At 51.8% G+C, this 23,376-nt stretch overlaps 1 protein-coding gene across 1 annotated transcript in view; it reads right to left on the reverse strand.

The window, feature by feature from the left end:
- Window positions 1-23,376, reverse strand: part of Ksr1 (kinase suppressor of ras 1) — a gene marked incomplete at its 3' end in the record, with an annotated part of 130,290 nt that overhangs the window by 34,776 nt on the left and 72,138 nt on the right. The window contains exon 2 of the mRNA XM_023719848.1: window positions 14,753-14,893. Coding sequence (XP_023575616.1) covers window positions 14,753-14,893 — 141 coding nt within the window. The remainder of the gene's footprint in view (window positions 1-14,752; window positions 14,894-23,376) is intronic.

The raw sequence follows: 23,376 nt of genomic DNA on the forward strand, positions 1-23,376 counted from the left end.
CAGGGGTCCTGCCCAGAGGCAGGCACTTGGAGAGTAAGTCCCTCTCCTCTCTGGGCTTTGGTCTCCTTATGCATACAGTGAGGTGGACCCTTAAATTGAAAAACGAACCCTGATGCCCAAGCTCCACCTCAAGTCATTAAAGCAGAATTTCTGGGCTTGGGGCCCATGAGGGGCCTCGTATCTGGCCAGTGTAGCCCAGGGCAGAGAGGCTGTGAGAACACCTGTCTGGCCAGGGCAGGGCTGCCCCAGGGGCTTGTCCTCTTGCCTGTCCACTCAATCCCAGCCTAGCCAGGCTTCCAAGTGTGCCAGGGCATGGCTCTGTCTCTCCCAGGCCAATGGGCTCATTGTGGAAATCAGGATGGATATGCTTTGGAAGGATCAGCTACCTCTGACCTATACATCACTATGTCTGGGACTGAAGATCTCAGAAATACGTGCAGCCATGAGGCTGAGGAACGCAGGCCAAAAGGCAGAGGGGAAGGATTAAGACAGGGCAGGTGAGAAGCAGTTATTACACATCTGCTGGGTGCCAGGCGCTCCATGCGATGCGCTAGAAGTCAACATAGACAATCTCATAGCACCTTCAGGGAGGGCTGAGAGAGGCTGGCTAACTTCCCAGCTCCCCACATAGCCTGATGGGTGAGGCTGGGGCGCCATCCTCCCATCCCAGCCCAGGTATAGAGCGACCTCCTCCAGCAGCGGCACTGAAGGCAGCCGCAGGCGCCTCCCGGGGTCTCTCGCCACACCCCTCTTAAGGTCATCACCTTTGAGGGCCCCCTGGGAGCTGCCACACCAGTTCCTCTCCAGGCCTTTAGAGGGGGCTGGTGCTTCCCAGCTCTGCCTAGGACTGACCTCGGGCAGGCGTGCAGGCTGCCCCTTCTCAGCGGCCAGTGCAACGGGTTGGGAAGCCCCTCCCCTTCGGCACGGGGCCCCTTCTTTCACTTTACCATGTGGCAAGGACAATTTACAAACAGGTGTGGCACATTCTAATGACACTTAGGGATAGTGACACTTGAATGTCACATCATTTTTACTATGTCACAAAACATTTTTGGTTTTTTTTTTTCTCTCCTGCAGTTAAAAATGGGACAGCCATCCTTAGCTGGCAGAGACACAGCTCCCGGACCCCAAGCTGGTGGTTCACTCAGCCTCCTAACACCCCCAGCTTCCACCTCGCAGTGGCCCTGGACACTGCTGCTCCTCCTCGCCTGCTCCCCCTGTGCTGCCTTTTCTTCCCTGAGCCAACCCTGCTATGCTATCAGCAGGCGGGGGCACCCCAGACAGGTTTCCAGACAGGCGTAGCTTCTATCCCGGCAGCCCGGGTCTGCCGTCTTTCTGTGTCACCAACACACACTTCTAAAACAGCGGTTGCTGGTTGAAAATGACCAGACACGTCCAGCACGAGAGGGACACACGCGCATGCCCCCACTTCAGAGCTCCTGTTTCACCTGAGTCCACGCTCTTCCCAAAACTAGGGTGCCTATGGGCTTCTAAAGGTGGCTGCCCAAGCACAAATGGCTTGCACATTGTAATCTTTTAATTAAACACTATTAGGGCTGGGGAGATAGCTCAGTAGATTAAGTGCTTGCCTGCCAAGTGAAAGATCCTGAGTTCAATCAACAGTACCGGAAAAAAAAAAAAACACAACACTATTAGCTACAAGACCCCACTGCAAGCTCAAGTCAAAAACACCACAGTCTTAAAAAAATACATATAAAAGCAAAGACAAGTGTGCATGCACACATACACCAGTCAAAAAGAAGACTGGAGTCAGAGCTATGGTAACTCTTGGGTGACATGTGGCTTCTGGGAACAAGCAAAGGGGAAAGTCCTGCACACAACAGGGCCATGTGGAGGGGCCCATCCCCCCTGCCCTCTCCAGGGCAGTGGCTCCCCCAGTCTGCAGGCCCTCCCTGGAGTCCCTTGTTAATGCAGCAGGTACGAAGAAGAAGCAGGTGGCAGGCAGCTGGGTGACAGGGACAGCATGAGCATACGCTATCCCACCGCAACAGGGCACATCTTGAAAGGAAAGTGGGAGCTACGACAAGAAGCCTAGGTGATGCTAGGGTGCTGGCAATCCCATGTAGAGGTGACAGGGGACACGGTCTGGTATGAAATATGTGCTCCTACGGGGAGCCCCAGGGGGCTGGGGCTCAGACAGAAATAAATGGCTGCGGCCGTGCCTCCAGTCATCTTTATTACTTGCTCGTCACCAACAGCCTTCCTCCCACTTCTCCCGTTCTCTTACCTGCTTCTGCCTCCTCCAGATTTACAAAGTGAGAGCTCCGAATCCAGCCAGCAAAACCTGTTTTCCCAGAATGCACCCCGAATGGCAAACAGGCCACTGTCACATGCCTGACCCTGGCCTCAGATCTTGTGGGGCCTGGCAACAAATCACAACCCCTCCTTCAGCAGAGGGCCATGTCCAGTGTTCAGCCTGAGACAATCTGTCTGTCTGTCTGTCTGTCTGTCCAGGTGGGGGATGAGCCAGGCGGCAGAAAGGGAGCCCAGAGCTGCAGACGTGAGAGCTGGCCTCTCAGCCTGCAGACAAAGGGCACATTGTCTCCGGGCTGCCCAGTGTCCAACCAGGAGACAAGGATCTCTCGGGAGATCGCAGGGGTCAGCAGCGCTCTGTAGTTTTCCAGAAGTGTTAAGAATAACTCCTGTCCCACTATAGTCCTGGGCCTCCAAGTTCTGAGAGCCCAGGAGAGCCTCGGCAATGACCATAACCTGGGCCAGGAGGCCATCACCATAGCTACCAGGTTCTCAGGGAAGAGGAGATACTCTGGAGACTGAGAAGAAATGCTTTGTCCCTCAAAGTCAATGCAGACTTCAGTTGCCCCTTTGAGACAATCTAATCCAGCACTCATTTTACAAAGGAGAAAACCAGGATCCCAAGAGGAAAAGGAACCAAAACAACAGTACCCGGCCCAGGCCCAGGTTCCCTGCACCCTGGCCAGTAACCAACACCCTGGGAGCACTCTCTAGCCCCCTGGCAGGTACTCTACCCAGATGTAAAAGTCTCGTTTCTTCCATGTGCTCTAAGCAAGACCAAAAGGAAGCCAGGGAAGCCTCCCCCGCAGTCTGCAGCAAGAATCATGTCACAGGCTGCTGGCTGGAGATGCCACACCACAGGCCTGTCCCGTGGGCCCGGAGCCCTATGCAATCCAGGAGCAACTGGGTCATGACTGTCCCTGACGCTGCCTGGCAAGTCCCTACCATCTTGGTGGCTCAGGAAAAGGAAGACAGGCAGAAATCCTCAACTCCAGTTGTGTCTACCCTACCCACCCCCACTTTGGTGAGAAGGGTCACTTTTCTTCTTTGTGAAGAGGAAAAGGCAAACCCACATCACCTGCTGTGCTCCAACACCAGAGCTCTGAGGCGATACCCAAGTTCCACACCACGCCGAGGTGCGGTGACTCTTAGCCAGCTTTTCAACATACTCCCCTTTCACCATCAGTCTAATCATAAAAATACTAATAATGTTGGCTCTTGGTAGCCAACAAAAGTGAGGTTCACAGAGATTGAACTATTCACTTTCAGACACAGCAAGTAAGTGACAGGGCCTGCCTGAATGTGTACCGTGGGCTGGTCACTCCAAAGTTAGTGCTTCTGGTCTATATGGCTTGGCCACCCTCACCTGGTTGACCAGAAGATGAAGAGGCAGGGCCAGCTCAGCCCACACAGCTGCAGACCCCCAAGCTCCTGTGACTGCAGTATGCTACAAGCAAGTGTGTGTTCTATTTCTATTAGAAGCATGACAAAGACCCAAAATCATTCACTAGAAGCGCTGGAAGGAGGGTCTTTTTGAGGAAGGCTCTCAAGAAAGATGAGGAATAGGATGATAAAATGAAAGCTAGCTCTGACCCTAACGCGCACATTTCCCCAGGCCTGATCGTTAAGCTAATAAGCAGAGCGAGCACTCAGTCCAGCCAAGCATGCCCAGTGCGGGGACCTGTGGAAAGGCCTACCTCACAGCCCTCCGCCAGTGCAGGTCGGGCTGGGCCTTGGGCTCCTCTCAGCAAGACAGGCGGTGTGGCCCCCGTGCCCCTTGTAGCCTTGGTCTTTACCCAGCAGCACAGACAATGCATGGTGAGGGGCCCAAGCGCAAGGTCCCGGCAGCCCCAGGCCCCAGTGCAGTGTTGTCCTGAGGAAGAGCAAGGCGGGGAGAGGGGTTTCTGTTTTCATGACTGTAGTGAACAGTCACTGCGGCCAAAAATAGTTTTGTGCCTGGGAGCTGGGGAGTCAGCACATACCTCCCGGAGCAGGTGCTGGGTGTGAGGCCTGCAGGCTCTGGCAGCCTTGTGGCAGGGGGTAGGGACCTGGGACACTAGGCCCCAGACGGAAGTTTTTTCTGCCTCAAAGCCTCCCTCCAAAAAGTAGGACCTGAGTCAACAAGGAACAGTGTCATCTTCCTCCTCCTAATGAGTCATCTGGGGAAAGCCCCCCACCCCATGAACTTCAACCACCCCTCAGTCTCCCTGAAGCCTCTCCTACATTTGGGCTTGGGTGGTTTGAACACTCACAGAACAGCCGGGTGGACTGCAGCATGCCTGGGGGCAGGGGGCAGAGCTAAGACAGTCATTAGGAAGCAGGCTCAGCTGCCATCCTGCTAAAGCAGCACCCAGAAAGTAAAGCTGCACCCTATTTGCACACGGGGAAAGACATAAAGAAAGTCAGATGCAAGGGGGTGCACACCTATAATCCCAGCTACCTGGGGGGCTGGAGCAGAAGGATTAGAAGTTCGAAGCTAGCCTGGTAATTTGGGCAAGATCATGTCTCAATGGGGACGTAGCTCAGCACAAAGGTCCTGAGTTCAATTCCCAGTACCCAACAAACACCTGGAAGTTAAGTGCTGGTTATTGGTACCTGGTGGGTTGTACAGGTATATAATTTTGTCTTTCAAGCTTTTCTGCATTTTTGAATTTTCCTACAATGAATATTTATAATTAGAATTAGAAAATGTTAAAATAATAATTTTTAAAATAAAAAAGAGAAGATGTCGAGTGCCATAGGGAATGTACAACACAGCCCTATCCCTGAGAAATGAGAATAGAGCACAGAGAATTCTATAATGCAACTCTGCAGCAAGACTTCCTGGATATGCATCCTGGCTCCACCACCTCAGGTAAGTGACATGCTGCTTATTCCCTCTACCTCTACTGCACACAGAGGGCACCAACGCTGCCTCCACCTCCGTCAGGCGGCACGCTGAGGAGGACCCTCAACTCAATTCCTGGGTACATGTTGACTGCTTGCTAAAAAATCACAACATAAATTTATGACAAAGTGCATTGGAAGAATGGATGGGAGGGAGAAAGAGAGAGGAGGTGGGGGGGGGAGCAGGATGGATGGATGGATGGACGGACGGACGGACGGACGGACGGATGGATGGATGGACGGACGGATGGACAGACAGACAGATGGACTTACAGCCCAACAAAGGCTGCTTAGAAGGAAATGTGCTATGTTTATTCCTCTGAGTTGTATGATTATGATGCAAACTATCACAAACAGTAACTATTATGCTGTTCTGTACTTTCCACACTTCAAGTATGAACATACACGTAAGTTACTGGATATTTTACAAAAGCCAAAACCCAATGATTGTTTCTGAAATAAACACTGGTTACTTGGTGAAAAAACTGAGAAAGGGTATTAAAAACAAAAACCAAGGGATGGGCTCATCTATCATATTCCAGCAACATGATCTCTGCAGTCATCCCAGGGGGTTGTGCTCACTGATGGGAAAAGGAGGCTCAGTGGTCACCTCAGACCCCCCAGGGGACTCATGCCCCTGCATCTGACCCTGTAGGCTCCTCCACAAGGCTCCGTAGAGCTAGCAGGAGCTTTCTATCTTCCTAGCCTAGTGATTGGTTACAACATTTACACGTGATCAAAGTCAAGCCAATCAGAAGCCTCCCTAGGACTTTGTTGCTATAGCTCTAAAAAAGCAGCTCTATGGACAGATGCAAAAATGGTGAAAGGAAAGAGGCTGAGCTGCCAGTGCCCTTCATGCCAGCTACATGGAGCAGCCTGTCCCAGAGATGCATCCCAACAGCACAGCTGGGTCTGCATCCACACTTCCCTGGATTTGTCTCCTCAGCTTATAAAAGTCTCTATCTTAATCCTACTAGTACTAAAACTTGCTACAGAAAAGTTCCAACTACCTATAGGTGAATACAATGCTCCGTACTTACTGAGCACCTACTATGCACCCAACATCCTGCCATTCTGCATCTACACATCCTCCACCATGCATGCATCCAACCAATAGTTACTGAATGCCCAGGGTGTGCCAGGCACTCTTCTCAGGACCAGGCACACAATAGTCAACAAAGGATAGTCTTTTTCCTTAGGAAGTTTACATTCTAATAAGAACCAAATGACAAAACATAAATTCAAAACTAAGCAAACTATGAAAATGAAATCTGTGGATGAGTGCTAGGCCAGAAAGAGTATGCCAAGAAGAAGTGGAAGGCTAAGGTTTAGACAGGAGGACTTGCCCAGCACTCAGCACTGACCTCCATGCCCCGCAGAGGATGGGAAGGCACCAGTCCTAAGGGTCCAGAAATTTCCAGGCAGAGGAAACAGAACATACAAAGGCCCTGGGCCCAGACAGGAAATAGCCTGGCAGGCTCTAACGCTAACACCCCATGAGGAGAGACAGGAGATGACGTAGAAGGAAGTGCTGATTAGAAGTCTTGAAGGTAATGATGATGGGTTTGCACTGAGCCCAAGACACCAATGAAGGGGTCAGCTCAGACAAGTGAGATTACTAGATCGGGTTTTAAGAAAAATCACTCTTGGTTCTTAAAGAATCAAATGAAGGGCAGGGCAACACTAGATGCAGAAAAGTGATGTCACATGTGCTAATAAAGTCCAAGCAACAGCCAGGACAAGACAGTGACGAGGGTGGTGATGAAAGAGACACAGACAGGGTCTTGCTGTTCAGGGATATAGTCGAGGAGGTGTCCTAGTCAACTGAATGTGCAGGCTGAAGAGGCAGAAGGCATTAGAAATCACTCCCAAGCTTCTAGCCAGGACAATCAATGAACGAAAACCAAGTCCAGAGAGGTTAAAGAACTTGTTCAAGGTCACACCTCGCTGACAAAGGCCAAATCAGGATTGTGTCTGCCTTCCAAGGCCAGGTCTGGGGCATCTACTTCTGGAAGCCACACTCTCAAGCAATCTTGCGCTGTAATCCCACTGCCTGCCCAGAGATGCACTGCTGAGAGCAGGAGCCACAGGAAGTGACCTGCTACTTTTAAAAAAGGGAAAAAAAAAAAAAAATTCCCAATGCAATCTGGCTCATCAGATCTGTTCTAGAGCAATCTTGCCTTTGAGCTGGTCTCAGGAGTAGCGGGAGAAAACGAATGCAAGCTGACAGCTCAGAAGCTGGTGGTCGCCAGAAGCGGCTCTGTGCACACCGTCAAAGCCATGTCACTGCGGGTACAGGCACACATGAGTGCTTAAGCCCAGCCTATCACCAGGAAACACCACAGGCAGCCCAGGAACCAGCCTCACCAGGCCATCAGCAGACGCCCAGTCCCCTTCCTCTTCCCTCCCCAATAAATGCCCCTTTCACCAGCCCAGATGGCACAAGCTTCTACTACGCTGTGGCCCAAGGAACTAAAACACTTCGGATGATCGTACTCATATGCAGCCATTCAGCGAGCACACCTAGTACATACCATGCACTAGGGACATGGCCACAAATAGAACAGCCAGGTCCCTGCCCACAGGGCATTTCCAGTCCAGTCAGCTGGCACTGGACTTGACAGCCCAGAAACCTGAAGGAGTAAGGTGACGCACTCGTGGCCCAAAAGCGCCAAGCAGCCCAGGGCTAAGCAGAATGCTCTCACTCCTGATTTTCGCCTTGCTAGAAACCAGTGGCACCCGTACCTGAAAGCCCGGCTCAGATCAGAGAAATGAACTGCTTCATCGGCTGGTGACAGTGATGTATCGGAGTTCCACGGGGATGAGAGCTCAGTGACTAAAACAGAGCCCAGCACACAATGGTGCTCACTGCACATGCCCCGAATGACTGAATGAATGGAGACAAGAAAAAATGCACAAGGAGGCCCTCCGCTCTGGGCAGCACCATATTTCGCCCCTTCCTCTCTGGAGGCCCAAGAATCAAATCAGCTTTGCACTGTGATTCTGTGCAAACATGCCCATCCCACCAGCTGTGAGCCCCCAGGGCTGACTGTATCACTGGGCAATTAATCCCCTGTGACAGTCCAGGTACCCTGTGCAGAAGTAATTAATGGACCCATAATGAATGCATGTAAGGCAAAGAAGAGAGAGGAGAATGGCAAGAATATGAAAGAAGGGCAACCAACACAATGATATGACGACATGCATACAGTAGCCCCAGACTTGGGTGCTCTGGGTAGGTCCTGAGTTTGAATTCCGTTTAGCTCATTCTGTGAAGCCAACAAGTTACTTAAGTCTGAGCCTCAGTTTGTTAAGCTGTAAAATGAGGATTAGTAGATCTCCCCTCTCCCTACCCCAGGCATAAATGTTAAGCAATATGATACATACAAAATGCTGGCCTTGTCGTTGCCCTCTCCCCTTCCATGTCCCGGAAGCCTGCCAGTCCACCTCTCTGGCCTCTGCGTCCCCTACCCTTTCCCCAAGCTAAGTGGAGAGGTCTCTGCAGCCAGCAAGCTGAGCTGGGACTGAGGTCTAGCACCCAGTACTGCAATCTCATTTCTTTTGTAGTAGCAGTCCCAGGCAGCTGGACAGACTAGTCTATGCAGATCCCTGGGAGAGGCGGGGAGGGCATGTGGTACTTCCTGAGGAGACTCCCAGTTGCCAAAGAGCAGGGCTGTATGGGCAGCCATGCTCAAAGGAGGGGGGAAGTAATGGCAATAGGGGTGGGGGAACCCAGGAGGGAGTGCTACAGGACCCCTGTCTCATGCTGTACCCCATGAGCCAAACACAAGCACCCTTCTGTTTCTTCTTCACAGGTTTTTGTTGTGCAGGCTGGCCTTGAACTCATAGCGATCCTCCTGTCTCAGCCTTCCAAGTGCTGGGATCACAGGTATGCATCACCACACCCAACTCACCCACACATTTTTCTAGTTTAACTCTTACATATCCTCCCACCCTTCAGTCTACACTACTACAACTATACCTAACCTCAGCCACCCCCAGCCAATAGGAAGCCAAGAAGGTAAAGAGGGCAGGTCTCACTTTAAACCTGGGACGCAAGGACAGAGAGAGGGAAGAGAACCTCGCCTGTCAGCTGCACAGCAGAGAGCCCCTTACCAGGTCCATGGGCATATCACTGGTTCAAAGAGCACCAGCAGATGATGCTTATTCTCGGTCCCAGGGCCAAGACTTGGTCCTGGAACCAAGACTCTGTTGTATCTCCTCTGCCCACTACAAGTGATCCCGGCTGGTGTTGGCCACTCCTTTAACAACTTTCAACAAGGAAACTGCGGAAGGAAAAAAAATGGCTCCAAGCCAGCAGGCTCTGAAATCATCTCCCTAGCTGCAGCCAGAACATGGAGCTGTGATGTTTAGACTAAACCTGTGGAACTGGGGGTGACTGGAATCTGTCACAGGGCATGGGGGTTCAGTGGGGCTCCCTCTCAACTCACTCTGGCCCCGCCACCTGCCTCTACTCGGGCAGGTTGATTCCTCAGCCTCACACCTCTCATCTACCCTGTGGTGAATTCCCACCTTCTCCTAAGGAGCCTATTTCCCTTACAATTCCAACAATCACTCTTTCTGCCTTTTCTCTCTCACACATTCTTCAGTTATCCCCCAGAAGAGCCCCAGCTCCTCACAGAGCTCACCCAGTTTCAGACCCAGTTTCCGGACCAGCTTCTCGTCTCCAGTGCTTTGGGTGAGGACAGCCCCAGCTTTCCCACACTCAGGGTCTCAGGGAATGCTGTCCCCTTGTCTGGGTGCTCTTCCTTATGCCCTGTGGCTCTTGAGGACATGTTTCTCAGCACTGGCCTTTATCTGCCACAGTCCCCACACATCCCATGCTGGCCTGTAAAGGCAGCTGGCACCAGCTCTTGATTTGCATTTCCCCCTATCCTGGAACCAGGGAGCGTCCCTGGTGCGCGCACACACACACACACACACACACACACACACACACACCAGCACCTGCTAGCACAGGACACTGCTCCAATGAGACCCTAGACCCACAAGCCCCCAGCAACAGCCAACGTACACTTAAAATTCATTATAATAAAAATGGAAACTCCAGGCTCTCAGTTACAATGCGCACACTTTGAGGGCTGCCACATTGGAAGGTGGGCCTAAGCGTTCCTATTACCCAGTCCTGCCAGAAAGAGGTGGCAGGGAAGGGCCACCTAAGCTGTCTCCAGCACCCAGATGAGGGAGGACATGACGAATCAGGTCACACATGTCACAGTGCCACTGTAGGCTCTGAGCTGGAGGACTGGGATGTGACCCACTTGGGGATAGAAGCAAACAGCTCAGAGCCGTGAGCCTTACCCCTTCCTGGAAGCACAGCTATCACCAGGTGACCACATTCACACCCACTTCCTGTCCACATCCAGCAGAAAAGACAGTTTCCTGCAAACTTTCTGACCCGCACAAACACCGTCCAACCCTCAGACAACAGTCAAAGTGATGTTCTGCTAACCCTAAGAGGGCAACACTTCAGACACAAACGCGCATGCGCACATACACTCCCAGCTTCCAAAGCACATGATTCACATGTGTGTTTTCCTAAGGGAAGAATCAGAGCCTAGGTCACGGAGCCATGAAGAGTCAAGGTCAACAGAGGTCTGAAGAGACACATTCCACCTCACAAAAACTATCCCAGAGGTCTCAGGAGCAGCCCTAGGGCAAACCATCATGAGGTTTGGGCTGCACTGACGCCAGACCCTTCTGCACTGGTAGGGCTAGCAAAACCCAACTTCCAGGTTGCATGGATCTGGAGAGACAGATGCAGAGAGAGAGCCTGCTTAAGTCTGGCCTCTCTGGCAACCCTCACACAGGGACTTTTGGTCCTGCCCAGCACTCCTTCGGCAGCAAGTATTTGCCAGTGGCCTCCCATATGACAGGCACCACGCTGCTGGGCAGGGGCCCCTGCGGTATACCTGGCTTCTTCTGCCCACAGGTTCACAGCCCCATGCAGATGTCATCTATCACTGCATGCACCTATCGGAGCAGGAGTGCAGCCACTCAGTCATGAGGAAAGGGGGGCTTTGTGTTTGTGTTTGTTTTTGTCTTTGTTTTTGTTTTTCTCTTTCTGGGGATTTGTTTTTGTTTTTTGTTGGTCATGCTAGGAATTGAATTCACAGTCTCATACATGAAGCAAGAGCTCTACCACTGAACTATATCCCAGCCCATCATAAACTCATTTTACTGGTTAAGAAGAATGAGGTGGATTATTATAGGCTAATACAAAATGAAATTAAGACTAGAATAATATATGTTGCACGGTCCCCTCTTAGCAACCCCAAACAGGAGGGAAACAAATTTGCATGTGGACTCCAATGTCTGTTACATGTGCAAAGGAGTGGGTCGGGGCACCTCCCAGCCCGGGCACAGGACAGTCACCCAGCAGCACAGCAGGCAGCTCCCTGTGTGCTGACTCTACAAGACTCCAGCTCATACTCACTTGGTGTGGAAAGCAGGTTAAAACTCACATTCCTCAGAATCTTTGGATATCTGCCTGCTTCTGGTATCTCTTTATGTGGGCCACATAAGGAGGTGGAAGGGTAAAGAACACACAGAAAATCTGTGCCCAAAGCTCATGAGAAAGTGAGGTGCGGTGGCAGACACCTATAATCACAAGCACTCAGCAGGCTGAGACAGGAGAATCACCACAGGCTCAAAACCAGCCTGGGCTACACAGTGAATGCAAGGTCAACCCGAACTACAGTGAGAGCCTGTCTTAAAAAAAATTTTAAAACTCTCGACTTTAACGCCATCTTCTTAGGAACCTCTGCGCCATGAGAGCCAAGTGGAGGAAGGAGCAAATGCGGAGGCTAAAGCGTAAAAGAAGAAAGATGAGACAGAGGTCCAAGTAAAGTAGCTCACACACCCAAGGAGGCCAAAAGAACAGAAATAAAGAATGCTGGAGGCTGACAACGCTGGTGCAAGTTTCGGGCTGCATGCTGTCTAGAATGTCTCAGTGGATTAGAACTTCATTGCCATCTGATCGCCAAGACCATCTCAAAAAGAGATCCACCTGGTTCCAACTGAGCAGTCTCCTGTTTTTTGTGCCCCGGACCTGTGGCATTCTGGACTACTTCTGTTCTTGCTTTTGGCTGAGTGTAAAGTGTATACAATAAATCATCTCTTCTGTGTTAAAAAATAAAATAAAATAAAAAAATTAAAAACATGAGATAAAAGCCTGACTTTCAGGCTTAGAAAATAGGAGGTTAAAACTACCATCTGTAGGGAAGAATTCTCTGCTCCCACGTGGGATGGGAGCATCACATGGAGCCTGGAAGGAAAGCACAGAGCTGTGCGGTCCCTTCTGAAACACAGGGGTGCTACAGCTTACAGGAGAAGTGACACCGTTGGGAGATGAGGCAAAGCCACCATGTAGAGGGTGTATGTACACAGCTGTGTCCTCCCCAAACCACATCACTTGACTTCTCCCCTTCTGGATTCCTTGACTCTCCAGAAGAACACAGGGCTTAGAAGATGAACCACTGTCTCACTTACGTAGGATGAAGTAACCACTCCAGAGCTCACCAAGTAAAAAAAGGTAGAGGAACCCACCTGAGCACCCCATAGCCTCCCCGGTCCCACCAGCCCCACACCTGGGCATCCTCTGCCACAGTGCTCAACAGCTGTACCTGTGGCCAGCCCACCTGCAGTGCCGCCCAGGGGGGCCTCCAGAAGCCATGTTACAAACTGCAGCCAGGTCAATGTGGTGTGTGTTAATGCTTGCCTGGAAACAGGCAGATGCTGTGGCTTTCTGGTCTCCCCTCACATCCCATCCCTCTGGATCATGGCAGGGCTTTCTGGCCTAAACCTCTCTGGTGCACACATCGGATGATTACTTCAGGGAACTAAGTTCTGCAGTCTGAATCACCTTGAAGGAGGCTTTCCTTAGGCCACAGTCCAGGGTCAGGCAGAGAAGCCCAGCTCTAGAAGTATCCACCCTGCCAGACTAGCTATCCTAGCCTCGCTCAAGGCTATTTCTGCCTCCCAGGCCCGGGTTCTAGGGCCCTGGCTGAAGCTTAACAAGGGGCAGCCCTACCTTGTAGGACCTAGACACTTGAGTCAGGGCTGTCCCATGAGACAGTTGGCAGAGCCTCGGCACTCTTCCCCGCTCAATGGGAGCCAAGCTGTCCTGCCGGTCCACAAGGTGGGCAGGGGACTTTTGAGCTTCCAACAGGACAAGCACGCCAGAGAGAAAATGGTACCAAGCCTTCATCCTCGAAGGTACTCGGCTGGCCTAACAGAGCAGAGGATATGCGCAGGGATCCTGGTCTCTGCCTTTCTGACTCCACATGCATGTCCCTGCACAGCTGCAGAAGGAGCAGGCAGGGACAGGGACTGCCACAGGACTCCTAACTTTCATCTAACCAAGCACAAGTCTGGGAAAGGTCTAAGTGTGGCTGTCTGCTCCAGGTACAAAGAACACAATTTCTCTCTACACTGCCCGCTTTACACAGCCGAGCAGAACACTGCTTTGTCTTACACTTTAAAGGGCACTCACGGTGTTCACTAACATTTAGCCTGAACACCTGAGATCACACCAGCAGGGAAGACCACTTGGAGGCGGCAGCAAGAGAACCAGCACTAGAAGGAGGCTCACTGAGGAGTCAGGAGGACACCAGAGGGGAAGGAGCAAGTGCAAAGGTCAGACCACAGTGAGCAGAGAAAGAGGGGGACACAAAGTCAGAGAGGCCGGCAGAGGCTAAAGCACACGAGGCACCTGGCACTGATTCTGGAAGACATGGGAAGCCAGGGCAATGATAAGGTCTGATAAAGGTTTCTAAGTGGTACCTCTGGATATGGAGCTGGAAGTGGGAAGAAGAGGGTAAGAGGCAACCCAGGGAGACGAGCGAAGGTGGTGCTGTGGGGGCCTGGGGTCTGCGCAAAGATGATCAGGACCGTGCGGGGGCCGGGGGGATGGTGGATGGCTCTAAGGCACACTTCAGGCAGGGCCGCAGGGCTTGCAGAGTTAAGAGTTAAGGAGGAATTGGGTGGTTCGTGGGCTTGTGGCCTGCGCACCTGGGTGGATAAGGCCACCACATAGGGAGGTGGACAGAAGGGGTGGGAAGAAGGAATAGACGTTTCTGGGGAAGGGGAGAACACAGGTGGTGGCACTTCAGTTTCTGCGCTGCCTCGTGGTCTCTGAGTACAGAGGTCACAGGGTGGCAGGGGTGCCGCTGCTGTCTTGCCCTGATCTCCTCCATTCCTGGAGCTCCGCATCCCAAGGAATGCCCTGTCTGCGCCAGGTGCATCTGGCACAATCGGGGTTCTGCTGCCTGGTCCCTGGATCCAGACGAGCTAGCTGCTGACTACCCAGCTCGGCTGAAGTTGTAACTGTGCTTCAGATATCCCCTGACTCAGTATATGCTGCACCTTTCTCTGCACCCCCTCAGACTCCCACCTGCCACCCCAGCATCCTCCAGGTTCAAAGTAGCCCCTGCGGCCACCCCAACACCTGCTTCCTGAGTGGAGAGCACGGCCCCTTCATCTTAGGCCCCCGGAAAACAGGCCCTCAGATTTGCGTATGGTCTCTGCTTGCCCCATGCACCTGCAACAAGGGTCCCACTCACGTACGTACCTGTGCCACCTCCGGCCTGACGCTGAATGTGTCCAGCCAGTCTCGGAAGCGTGGATAGCTGTTGAGCTCAGGAGTCCTGTCGCCAGGGGCCACACTGAGCTTGCACTGCCGCTGCTTACAGATATACCGCACCAGTCTGGCCTGCAGGAAGAACAGGAAGAAGGTACATTGAGTGGCGTCACAAGCATATGTTGGCCCAAGTGAGTGTGCAAGAGGGGAGCATTGGCAGCCACGACGGCGATGCCACCAGGTGGGGAGCCTGAAGGGCCCCTATGTTGATGGCCACGCACCCATGGGGCTACAGCTGGGAAGAGGGAAGAGGAAGGAGAAAGGTCCAGAAGGGCAAGCAAGGGGCCTGGGCGTCACAAGTCCCCTACTACATCTGAGGCTGGTGACACTGCCTGCCTTCAGGACCACACTCTGCAGAGTATTGGGCAAGACAGTCAGAACAGAGAACAGGCCAAGCAGAAGCAGCCTCGCGCCTAGAGCAGGCCAGAGAGTGGGGAGCACTTGAGGGAGTAGGAGGGTGGGCCACCGGGAGGCTTCCCACCCACAATCAGACCACCTAGGTTGGGATCCAATGCCTCAACTGCACCCTGGCTCTGGCCTTGGAGAAATTACTTATGGCTCCCAGGAAAGCCTCAGTTTCTTCCTTCAGAAAATGGGGCAATAATAGAAGCTGGGGGTAGGGATAAGAAGAGATGAAGCTCTCAGCACTTGCTGTGCACATGGTGAATACCCAACATACTGGCCGCTGCTGGGTGGGGATGGCGCTAGTAAAACCCATAGGCTTGGGCTCCATGCAGGCAGGCAGTCAGGGACGTGAGCCCGAAGACACAAGCAAATTCCAAACACACGAATGTATGTATCTCCTACAGGAAAAGTATCCAACGCTTTCCAAAGACTCGCAAACACAATATGTTTGAACAAGGACAGCCTGACTTAGGTCAGACTGGACTGATAAAAAGAGGGGAGACCATTCCAACCAGACGGAAAGGATATGAATCTACCACCCCAGGAGAACCCAGGAGCTGCCTGGCTGGGCTCAGATCTAATGATCTAGTGACCAGTGAGCGCCGCTGAGATGGTGATAAAAGTCCCTGGGCCTCCCACCTCCCAGCATCCCCAAAAGGCAGGCAGCCAGCCAGGTGCGAAGGAGCACACTTCTAATCCCAGTACTCTGGGAGGGTGATGACCCCAACTCAAAAATAAAAAGTAAAAGAAGACCTGAGGATGTAACTTAGTGTAAAGGTCTTGGGTTCGATCCTCAGTAGCAGGAGAAATGAAAAACTTTAAATGCAAGTACCATTTTCAAAACGCGGCATGGACTCCCGTCCCTTGGTGACACGCTTATTCCTCAGGCTTTACTACCCTCCTCAAGGGTTTAGTAGTCTCGCTGCTAATCAATTTTTTTTGTCCTTTCATCTGTAAATATCTCAGTATACATCTTCAATGAATAAGGATTGTTAACACACTCTCATACAAAATAAATAAATAAATAATTTAAAATTTCAAATAACTAAAAAGGCTTCCCATTTCCGATTAAGACAGGAGCTTACAGCCATCTTGGATCACTTTAGTGATCTGCGGAGGCTTGAATCACTGAAAGCAATGATTTGATTTATTGGGGGGAGTTTACTGGGACTCGAACGCAGGACCTTGTGCTTGCCAGGCAGACACTGTGCCACTGAGCTATATCCCCAGCCCAGTAGTGCTTTTAAATACACAAAACCCCTAGGATTACAAAGAAAATCAGTTATATTTAAATACATTTTCCAAAGTAATTAAAACTGTAAGAAGGTAATAACGTTTCTCTATTAAGGTATTAAATAATATCTAACAGTAAGTCTAGCAACTATAACTCTCAAGTTGTGACAAGGGTAAACTGCTTTTGAAAATAAAACTATGACTGTAATATGACATGAAAATATCTGGCATTTCTCCTAGCGACCGGGTCTGTTTACTGACCCTCTTGGTGCCCACAGTCACACTGAACAGGACAGTCGCTGTAGGTAAGGTTAATGAAAATAAAGGTGCATTTCTTTTTGTCATCCATGCTCATGGGCCACCCTGAATTCCATCCACAGGCCCCAGGTAAAGAATGCCTGTGGCTAGAGACAGGAGTACAAAAGGAGACCCACAATGATAATAAAACCTGCTGACACACCGGCCTTCATGAAACTGCCCCTGGACACTAATTTGGGCCCATCACTAATCTGACAAGTCCCAACTCAGCCCACTCAGGTCACTGGCCTTCTCGCATGTGGCCCCAAACTAAACCCTGCTGCCTTCAGAGTACTAGAAGGGTCAACAGCAAGTGGAGAGGGCACCACTAGACAGGAAACACTGGATCAAAATCAAAAGAATCTCACTCAATGGTATGGTTTCAATATATAGTGAAAGTATTGATTTAAAAAATGCAAATCTAGGCAGCCCTGCACCAGCCACACCTCCACTACTCAGGGAAGACAGCACTAATCAAGCACAGCTGAGGCTCATAGCGCTGAGCAGACACTGCAAATCAAACACTCTTTGTTGAGGCTCATAACCCCCAGGCACCACATATGTTAAGACATCTATTTGCCATTACTACAAGTTTCTTCAGGGTATGACGTTTACAGCTGAAATGACACAAATGCCACTTCTATCCTGCACGCCTAAGTAGGGGTATTCATGTCCTTCCCAACACGGCCAGAGACAAACTCCAAAATCGGGGCCAGGCTGATCTGCAGCCGACTGGCCCCTTAAGAAACTGTGCCCTCTAGCCACACGCTCACCCATCAGCCATTCCTTGCAAGGCCTTTGCTTAGTCTCCTACCTCCTGCTTGGGCTTCTGCTGGGGAATAGTGTTTCTGCCAAGGGCCCTCCCTTCCCCCCAGAGACTTCAGGCCAAGTCAGGATTCCTCTCCCCTCTTCTACCCTATCACAGCCCTCACCACAGTGGGCCTAACATTCAAGCTATCAGTTCTGAGCAGGTCTCCCCAGCAGACCTGAGCTCCTAGGATGGGGCAACACATGCTTCAGAGATAAGAAGATCTGGATTCATACCCATCACTTACTGATTGTGTGACCTCAAGGGAAGTAATTCATTTTTCCAAGTTCACTCATCTGTGAAGCTAGAATAACTAGCTCACGATGAAATGACGAGCCAGGGCCCCTGGCATTCATCAGACCAGGGACTGTGCCCACCCCATTCATTTTTATCCCCACAACACTTTACTGCACCTGCGCATGACATGTGTTCAAACCCTGGCTGAGGCAGGAACACATGGGTTTCATCCCATACTCTCCAGAGCCGGCCCTTCCCTCCATTCCAAACAGCTCTCAAAGAGCAGCTTCAAAGTGCTGGCCAAAGACAGGACCATCAATCAAACGGCCATGCAAACTCAAAACCACTCTTTTCCACATTAACTGAAGAGGCTGGGCTCCTGGCACTGGGCTCTTGGCACCAACAGCAGTAGCACTAAAGGTCACCCCATCACCAGCATGGGGTTTCATGAGCCACCCTTCTGGAAGTGATTAATAATATATCCACTCTGCACAGATCTCTGGCAAACAGCCAGCCGATGCAAACACAGCCAACCAGGCTTGGCCCAAGCCAATGCGCCAGCCCTGTCCAGGTCTTCCCTTCCAACCTGCCCAGCCCTCTTTGGCCTCGAGGTGCTGTCCTTGTGCCAGGCAAGCTCTTCCCAGGGATCCCTAAGCCTATGCTCAACTGAGAATCCCTTTTTCCAGGAAACCTTCCTGAGCCTTCCAGGTTCCCGCCTGCCGTGTACCTGCCGCATACCCAACCTAAAGCAGGGAAAGCAAACACCAGGCGAGCAAGTGATGAAACACAGGAGTGTGAGCATGCCAAAAATGAAGGTAAGTCCCCCAGAAAGGGAGGGAACAGTTTCCCTTCCCGATCCCACCCCACAGTGCAGGGGACTGAACGCAGAGCCTCATGCGTGCTAACCAAGTGCTCTACCAGTAAGCAACATCCCCAGCCCATCTTACTTTAAAGGCTGTTAGAGATCCCTGCTAAAGCATCCAGTACAGGCCTAAGAACCTGGAGTAACTCCTCCATGCACACAGATAACTCCTACACTCCAGGGGTGGTACCCAGGTCAAGGAACAAGAAAAGACACCCGTGCACTGTGACCACCTGCCAATGGATCAGGAGTCCCGGCAGCTGCTATGGCCTGTAGACCTAGGCTCTGCTGAGGAGCAGAGCTCTCCTCGCCCACAGAGGACAGCGGCGGCAACATGCAGTGCCTTCCATAACTGTAAAAGAGAGCCACTCTCACTTTTCGGAAAGTTGTAGTAGTCACAGAAGCACCAAAGGGCTATTTTCTCAGACAAACCACAGTGGGGCCTGTCAGGGGCCTGCCAGGGGACCTGTCATTGGTGACGTCATTTTCTCTTACCCACAAAAACCTCAAGATATAAATTTTCCGGAATAGAAAAGCACCTGAGGTTCCAGAGATGGGACCAGCCTAGTGAGGGGAAGTCATTAGGACTCTGGCCCCAAAGGAGGGTCTGGCTGGAACTGAGGGCACCCGGGCCCAATATTCTTTTGCTGCAAAAGTGTGGGTCCCACCCCTACTCTGACACATAGCCTGGTTACAGAAAGAAGAGAAGGGCTTTGGGGCAGCCCAGACACATGCTAACAGGCATGCTGTAAACAGCCGCCATTCACTAAGGTCCTGGGCTGAAAGAACCAGGCTCTGGCCCCACTCTGATATTTAAGTTCAAAGATCTTAGAGATGCTCCCTAAGCTTTGCTTCAACCTCCCCACCTGCGAAGACGGGCACTGTATAGCAGCCAGGAGCAAAGGAGCTGCTCTACCCAAAAGTGCTTGGGAGGAACAAGAAAAAGACAGGCCCTCCAATGTCGGGCCTGCCATCACCACGGTGAGTTAGTCCAGCCCTCCCCAGGAGGCAGTGCAGCTCCACAGGAAGGGCTGGCACTCTGGAGACCACAGACCAACTGAGAAGCCCCTCGCCACCACTCTCCCCTGGAGGGTGAACGCAGGCAAGGGATGACACCCATCTCCGACTGAGATGGAACTAAGAAGCCCCTCCAACCTAGTGTCGGGCTTAAAGATGACGCTGATGCAACTCACTGCTCATACAGCAGGACAGCTGAGACCGGGACTCCCCTAGGTGGCTCTAGAGAACCTGAGCCTTGCCCTTCCTGGGACCCTCACCTCCACCCCCAGCACCAGAGGACAAGGTCAGAATTCTGGGGCACTGACTCCAGGAATGCTACTTCCCTGGACAAACACCTGCACTCTCACTTGCCTCACCATACCTGGTGCCCATGGATTCTGGATCCACCCTCCGGGGTACATCACACACGTCACAGGCAATCAGAGTCCTGGCTGATCCAGGAGGCCACAGAACTGCCTGTCCCTTGGGGGCTGCCACAGGGGAAATGGAGTAGTAGCTCCACTCAGGACACCAGCACTTACCAGTTGTAAGGGAGAAGAGAACATAACCCACAGCCCACAGCACTACTGGGGACTCCGCAATGGCTTAGTCCACCATTCAGAATGCACCAAGCACTCACAACCCAGGGCCCCGGCTGTCACTCCTGCTCAGCCCCTAGATCACCCAGTGAAAGGTGCACACAGACCTTGCAGGCGCCATCTAGGTCATGCCTCATCCAGGTTTTCCTGCACTTCTGCAGAAAACACCTCTTTTCAGACAACGGACTCTGCAAACAAAGTCAGCAGCACTCTAAAACTGTAAGGCCTGGCTTAGGGACTTGGACAAACCTATGATCTGGACTTTATAAGCAGCCAGATGCCAAGACATCCATCACTGGAAAGAACCCTGCCTCAGATCCTGGCTGCCACAGGACCCTCTCAGAGGCCAAGGTCTCCATAGTTCAAAAGCAGGACAGAAAGTTAAGTCTATGGTGATGTAGGTGACAGATGTTGAAATACAGATGGTCAAATGAACCTCAAGCACAGGCTGAGACAGATGCCAGATTCCTACGTACAACAGTAGGCTGCCGCAGCGATGGAAATCATCTTGATACCCACCGTCCACGCGGTAGCATTAGTGCTCGGCTCCACGTGTAGAATACTGTGTCCCTTCCCTCCTCGGATTTCCAATGACAATTCCAGGAGGCTGGAGTTATAATAGATCCCTAACAGTGCAGGGGGACAGCCCAGGCTTCACACAACCCCAAGTCCAGCAATATCCCTGAAGCATATCGCTCACGTCACAAAATACGGTCATGTCATGCATAACTGAAACCATCACAGAACCTTCCACGCTTCTGACCAGAAGAGCTGTGTACTCTACACCAAGTGGAGAAAAGGAAAGCAACGATGAGATGCAAGTGCATACTGGGCAGCCAGTTCCTCTCCCTTGCTGGCTAAGGGATCCCTGACCACCCTGCAGGCAATGAAGCCCACAGTTCGGAGCACAATGACACACTGCCACTTCTCATTACTCATGCACAATGAGATCCGGGTGTTAAACCGGTGTTTTATTATCCCCATCTTACAAATGACGAAACCATCACACTATTTAAAAAAAAAGAAAAAAAAAAAAAGTTGATCATCCAGCTGCATTCCCGTTCCCATACCATCTCCCACTTCAGCTAGTACACAAAATCCAACAAAGCTGTTGTTGCAAGAAGCAAACACTGTGGGTAAAAGCTGCAGCTTCTCCTTACGCATAAATGTGTCTACACAACTGGACCACCACTTCGGTCCTGATTTGCAATAACCCAACCTTGGGCTATCGCTGATTCCTGGCTCCAAACCACCACTAAATTGTTAAAACTAGCCCAACCCTTGCCAGGTACCTGTGTCCTCCCTTTTCTTTTTTTTTTTTTTTTTTCTTGATGGAACCGGGGATTGAACTCAGATCCTTGCATCTGCCAGTCAAGCGCTTATCCTACTGAGCCATCTCCCCAGCCCCTCCCTTTTCAAGACCCCAGCATGCTTTGCAGAGTGAAGTACCTGGATGCCCACCCTGCTCACCCATCCCTTTCCTCCTCATTTACTGTCTTCCAGCTGACAGGTATGGTTTTGGGGTTCCCCCAGGCTCCCCGGCTCCCACAGGACCCTGCTTCCTTCCTCTCAGGTAGGCAGTAGCACCACACTCTTAAGTCGATGTCTACATGGGTCTTGCTAGTACCAAGTCCTTGTCTATGCCATCCCAAATTTCTGGAAGTCACCAAACCTCCTGAGACTCACTCCACCCTTCCCAAAGCAGCTGCCCCTTGCCCACCCTGGCAGCCCTGCTCAGACCTGAGGGATGTTCCATCTTCTACCTCCTCCCAAAGCTGGAGTATGAATCTGAGGATTTCCTGCCAACCTCGCCAGTTAAGCAGTCTAGCCCCACTGTGAGGGCCAACTTGTTGCAAAATGATTTCTGGGAATGTAAGGAGGCCTCTGGAGGTATATTACGGTGCAGCTGAAGAGCCCACATGCAGCACAGGCTGGCCACGGTATTCTGCTCCAATGGCACCAGAAGTAACCTTGGGCTCAGAGTGCTCCCAAGCCCTCGAGGTATCCAGAGGGGCAGAGTGAGAGTGCTTGGCACAGTGAGGCGAGGAGAACAGCACAAGCGACCTCAGCCTCCACACGGGGCATTTCACAGCAGCCATCCCTCACCAGCCTGTCCTGCAGCCGGCCCCTCTGGGGAGATTGCCAGATGTGTACATCTGTGCAGAGACAACCTTCCCGCCAAGCCTCCCACCAGCAAGCCTGCCTTGACGTCAAAGCCGGAGTCGGGGAACTTCAAACACAAACAAACAAGTCTGCCCCAGACCACAAGTGGAGATGTTCCCAAGGAGGCCAGGGGGGAGGGCGGTCACAGCTGGGAAGGCAAGGCTTCCTGCCTTGCCCTAGGCTTCCCATCCTGCCCTGCACTCCCAAGGCTGAACTCTGAGCCTGCTGAAGATGGCTGCAGTGGGAGGTTCCACTTTAGGCTGACACAAACCAGATTACCCTGTGCCTTGCCCATGGGTGTGAGTGCCCGTCACAGGGGCTGGCACGCAGTGGGTGTGGGAGGCCCTGCCTGGAAGCGCTGACACTTCAGTCAACTCTTCTGTCCAATTAGCACCCGCATTAGATAACATCACCCTGAGACCAAGTATAGTAATCCAGGAAAGGACAGCAGTGAGTTACAGGTACTCACAGCTTCCCCAGGGAATTTGAAGCATGGGCCAGGCAAGGTAGACAGCCAAGGGCTAGACTCTTCTCAGAGACGCTTGCTGACCCAGCACACCCTCCAGAGGCCGGGAGCCTCACCAGGACTTTCAAGAGGTGGGGCACCTGCCTGACCTCATACGGGGCACCTACCTCAGAAGCCAACAAGGTATGCTTTCCAGATAGCAACCTTTGTCTTGAAAAGCCAGTGAATGGCCGGCCTGAAGTCTGCCTAGCAAGGTTTGTTTCAAGCCTCATTTCAATACCATACTTCCTCAGCATCAGCAGCCCTTGGAGTCTGGGAGACAAATTCAAATAAATGATGAGCAAGGGAGACACACACTATCCCCCTAACTTCCCTGAGTCTGAAGTGAGGTCACAAGGGTAAGCAGAGAAGCACATCTATCCATCAGCCAGTCATTCAACAGTCAAGACACTTCCTCCTGGTGCCAGGCTCTGTCAGGCTTAGCAA

The sequence above is a fragment of the Octodon degus genome, unplaced genomic scaffold, assembly GCF_000260255.1.
Source record: "Octodon degus isolate 3935 unplaced genomic scaffold, OctDeg1.0 scaffold00072, whole genome shotgun sequence".
Classification (NCBI taxonomy): domain Eukaryota; kingdom Metazoa; phylum Chordata; class Mammalia; order Rodentia; family Octodontidae; genus Octodon; species Octodon degus.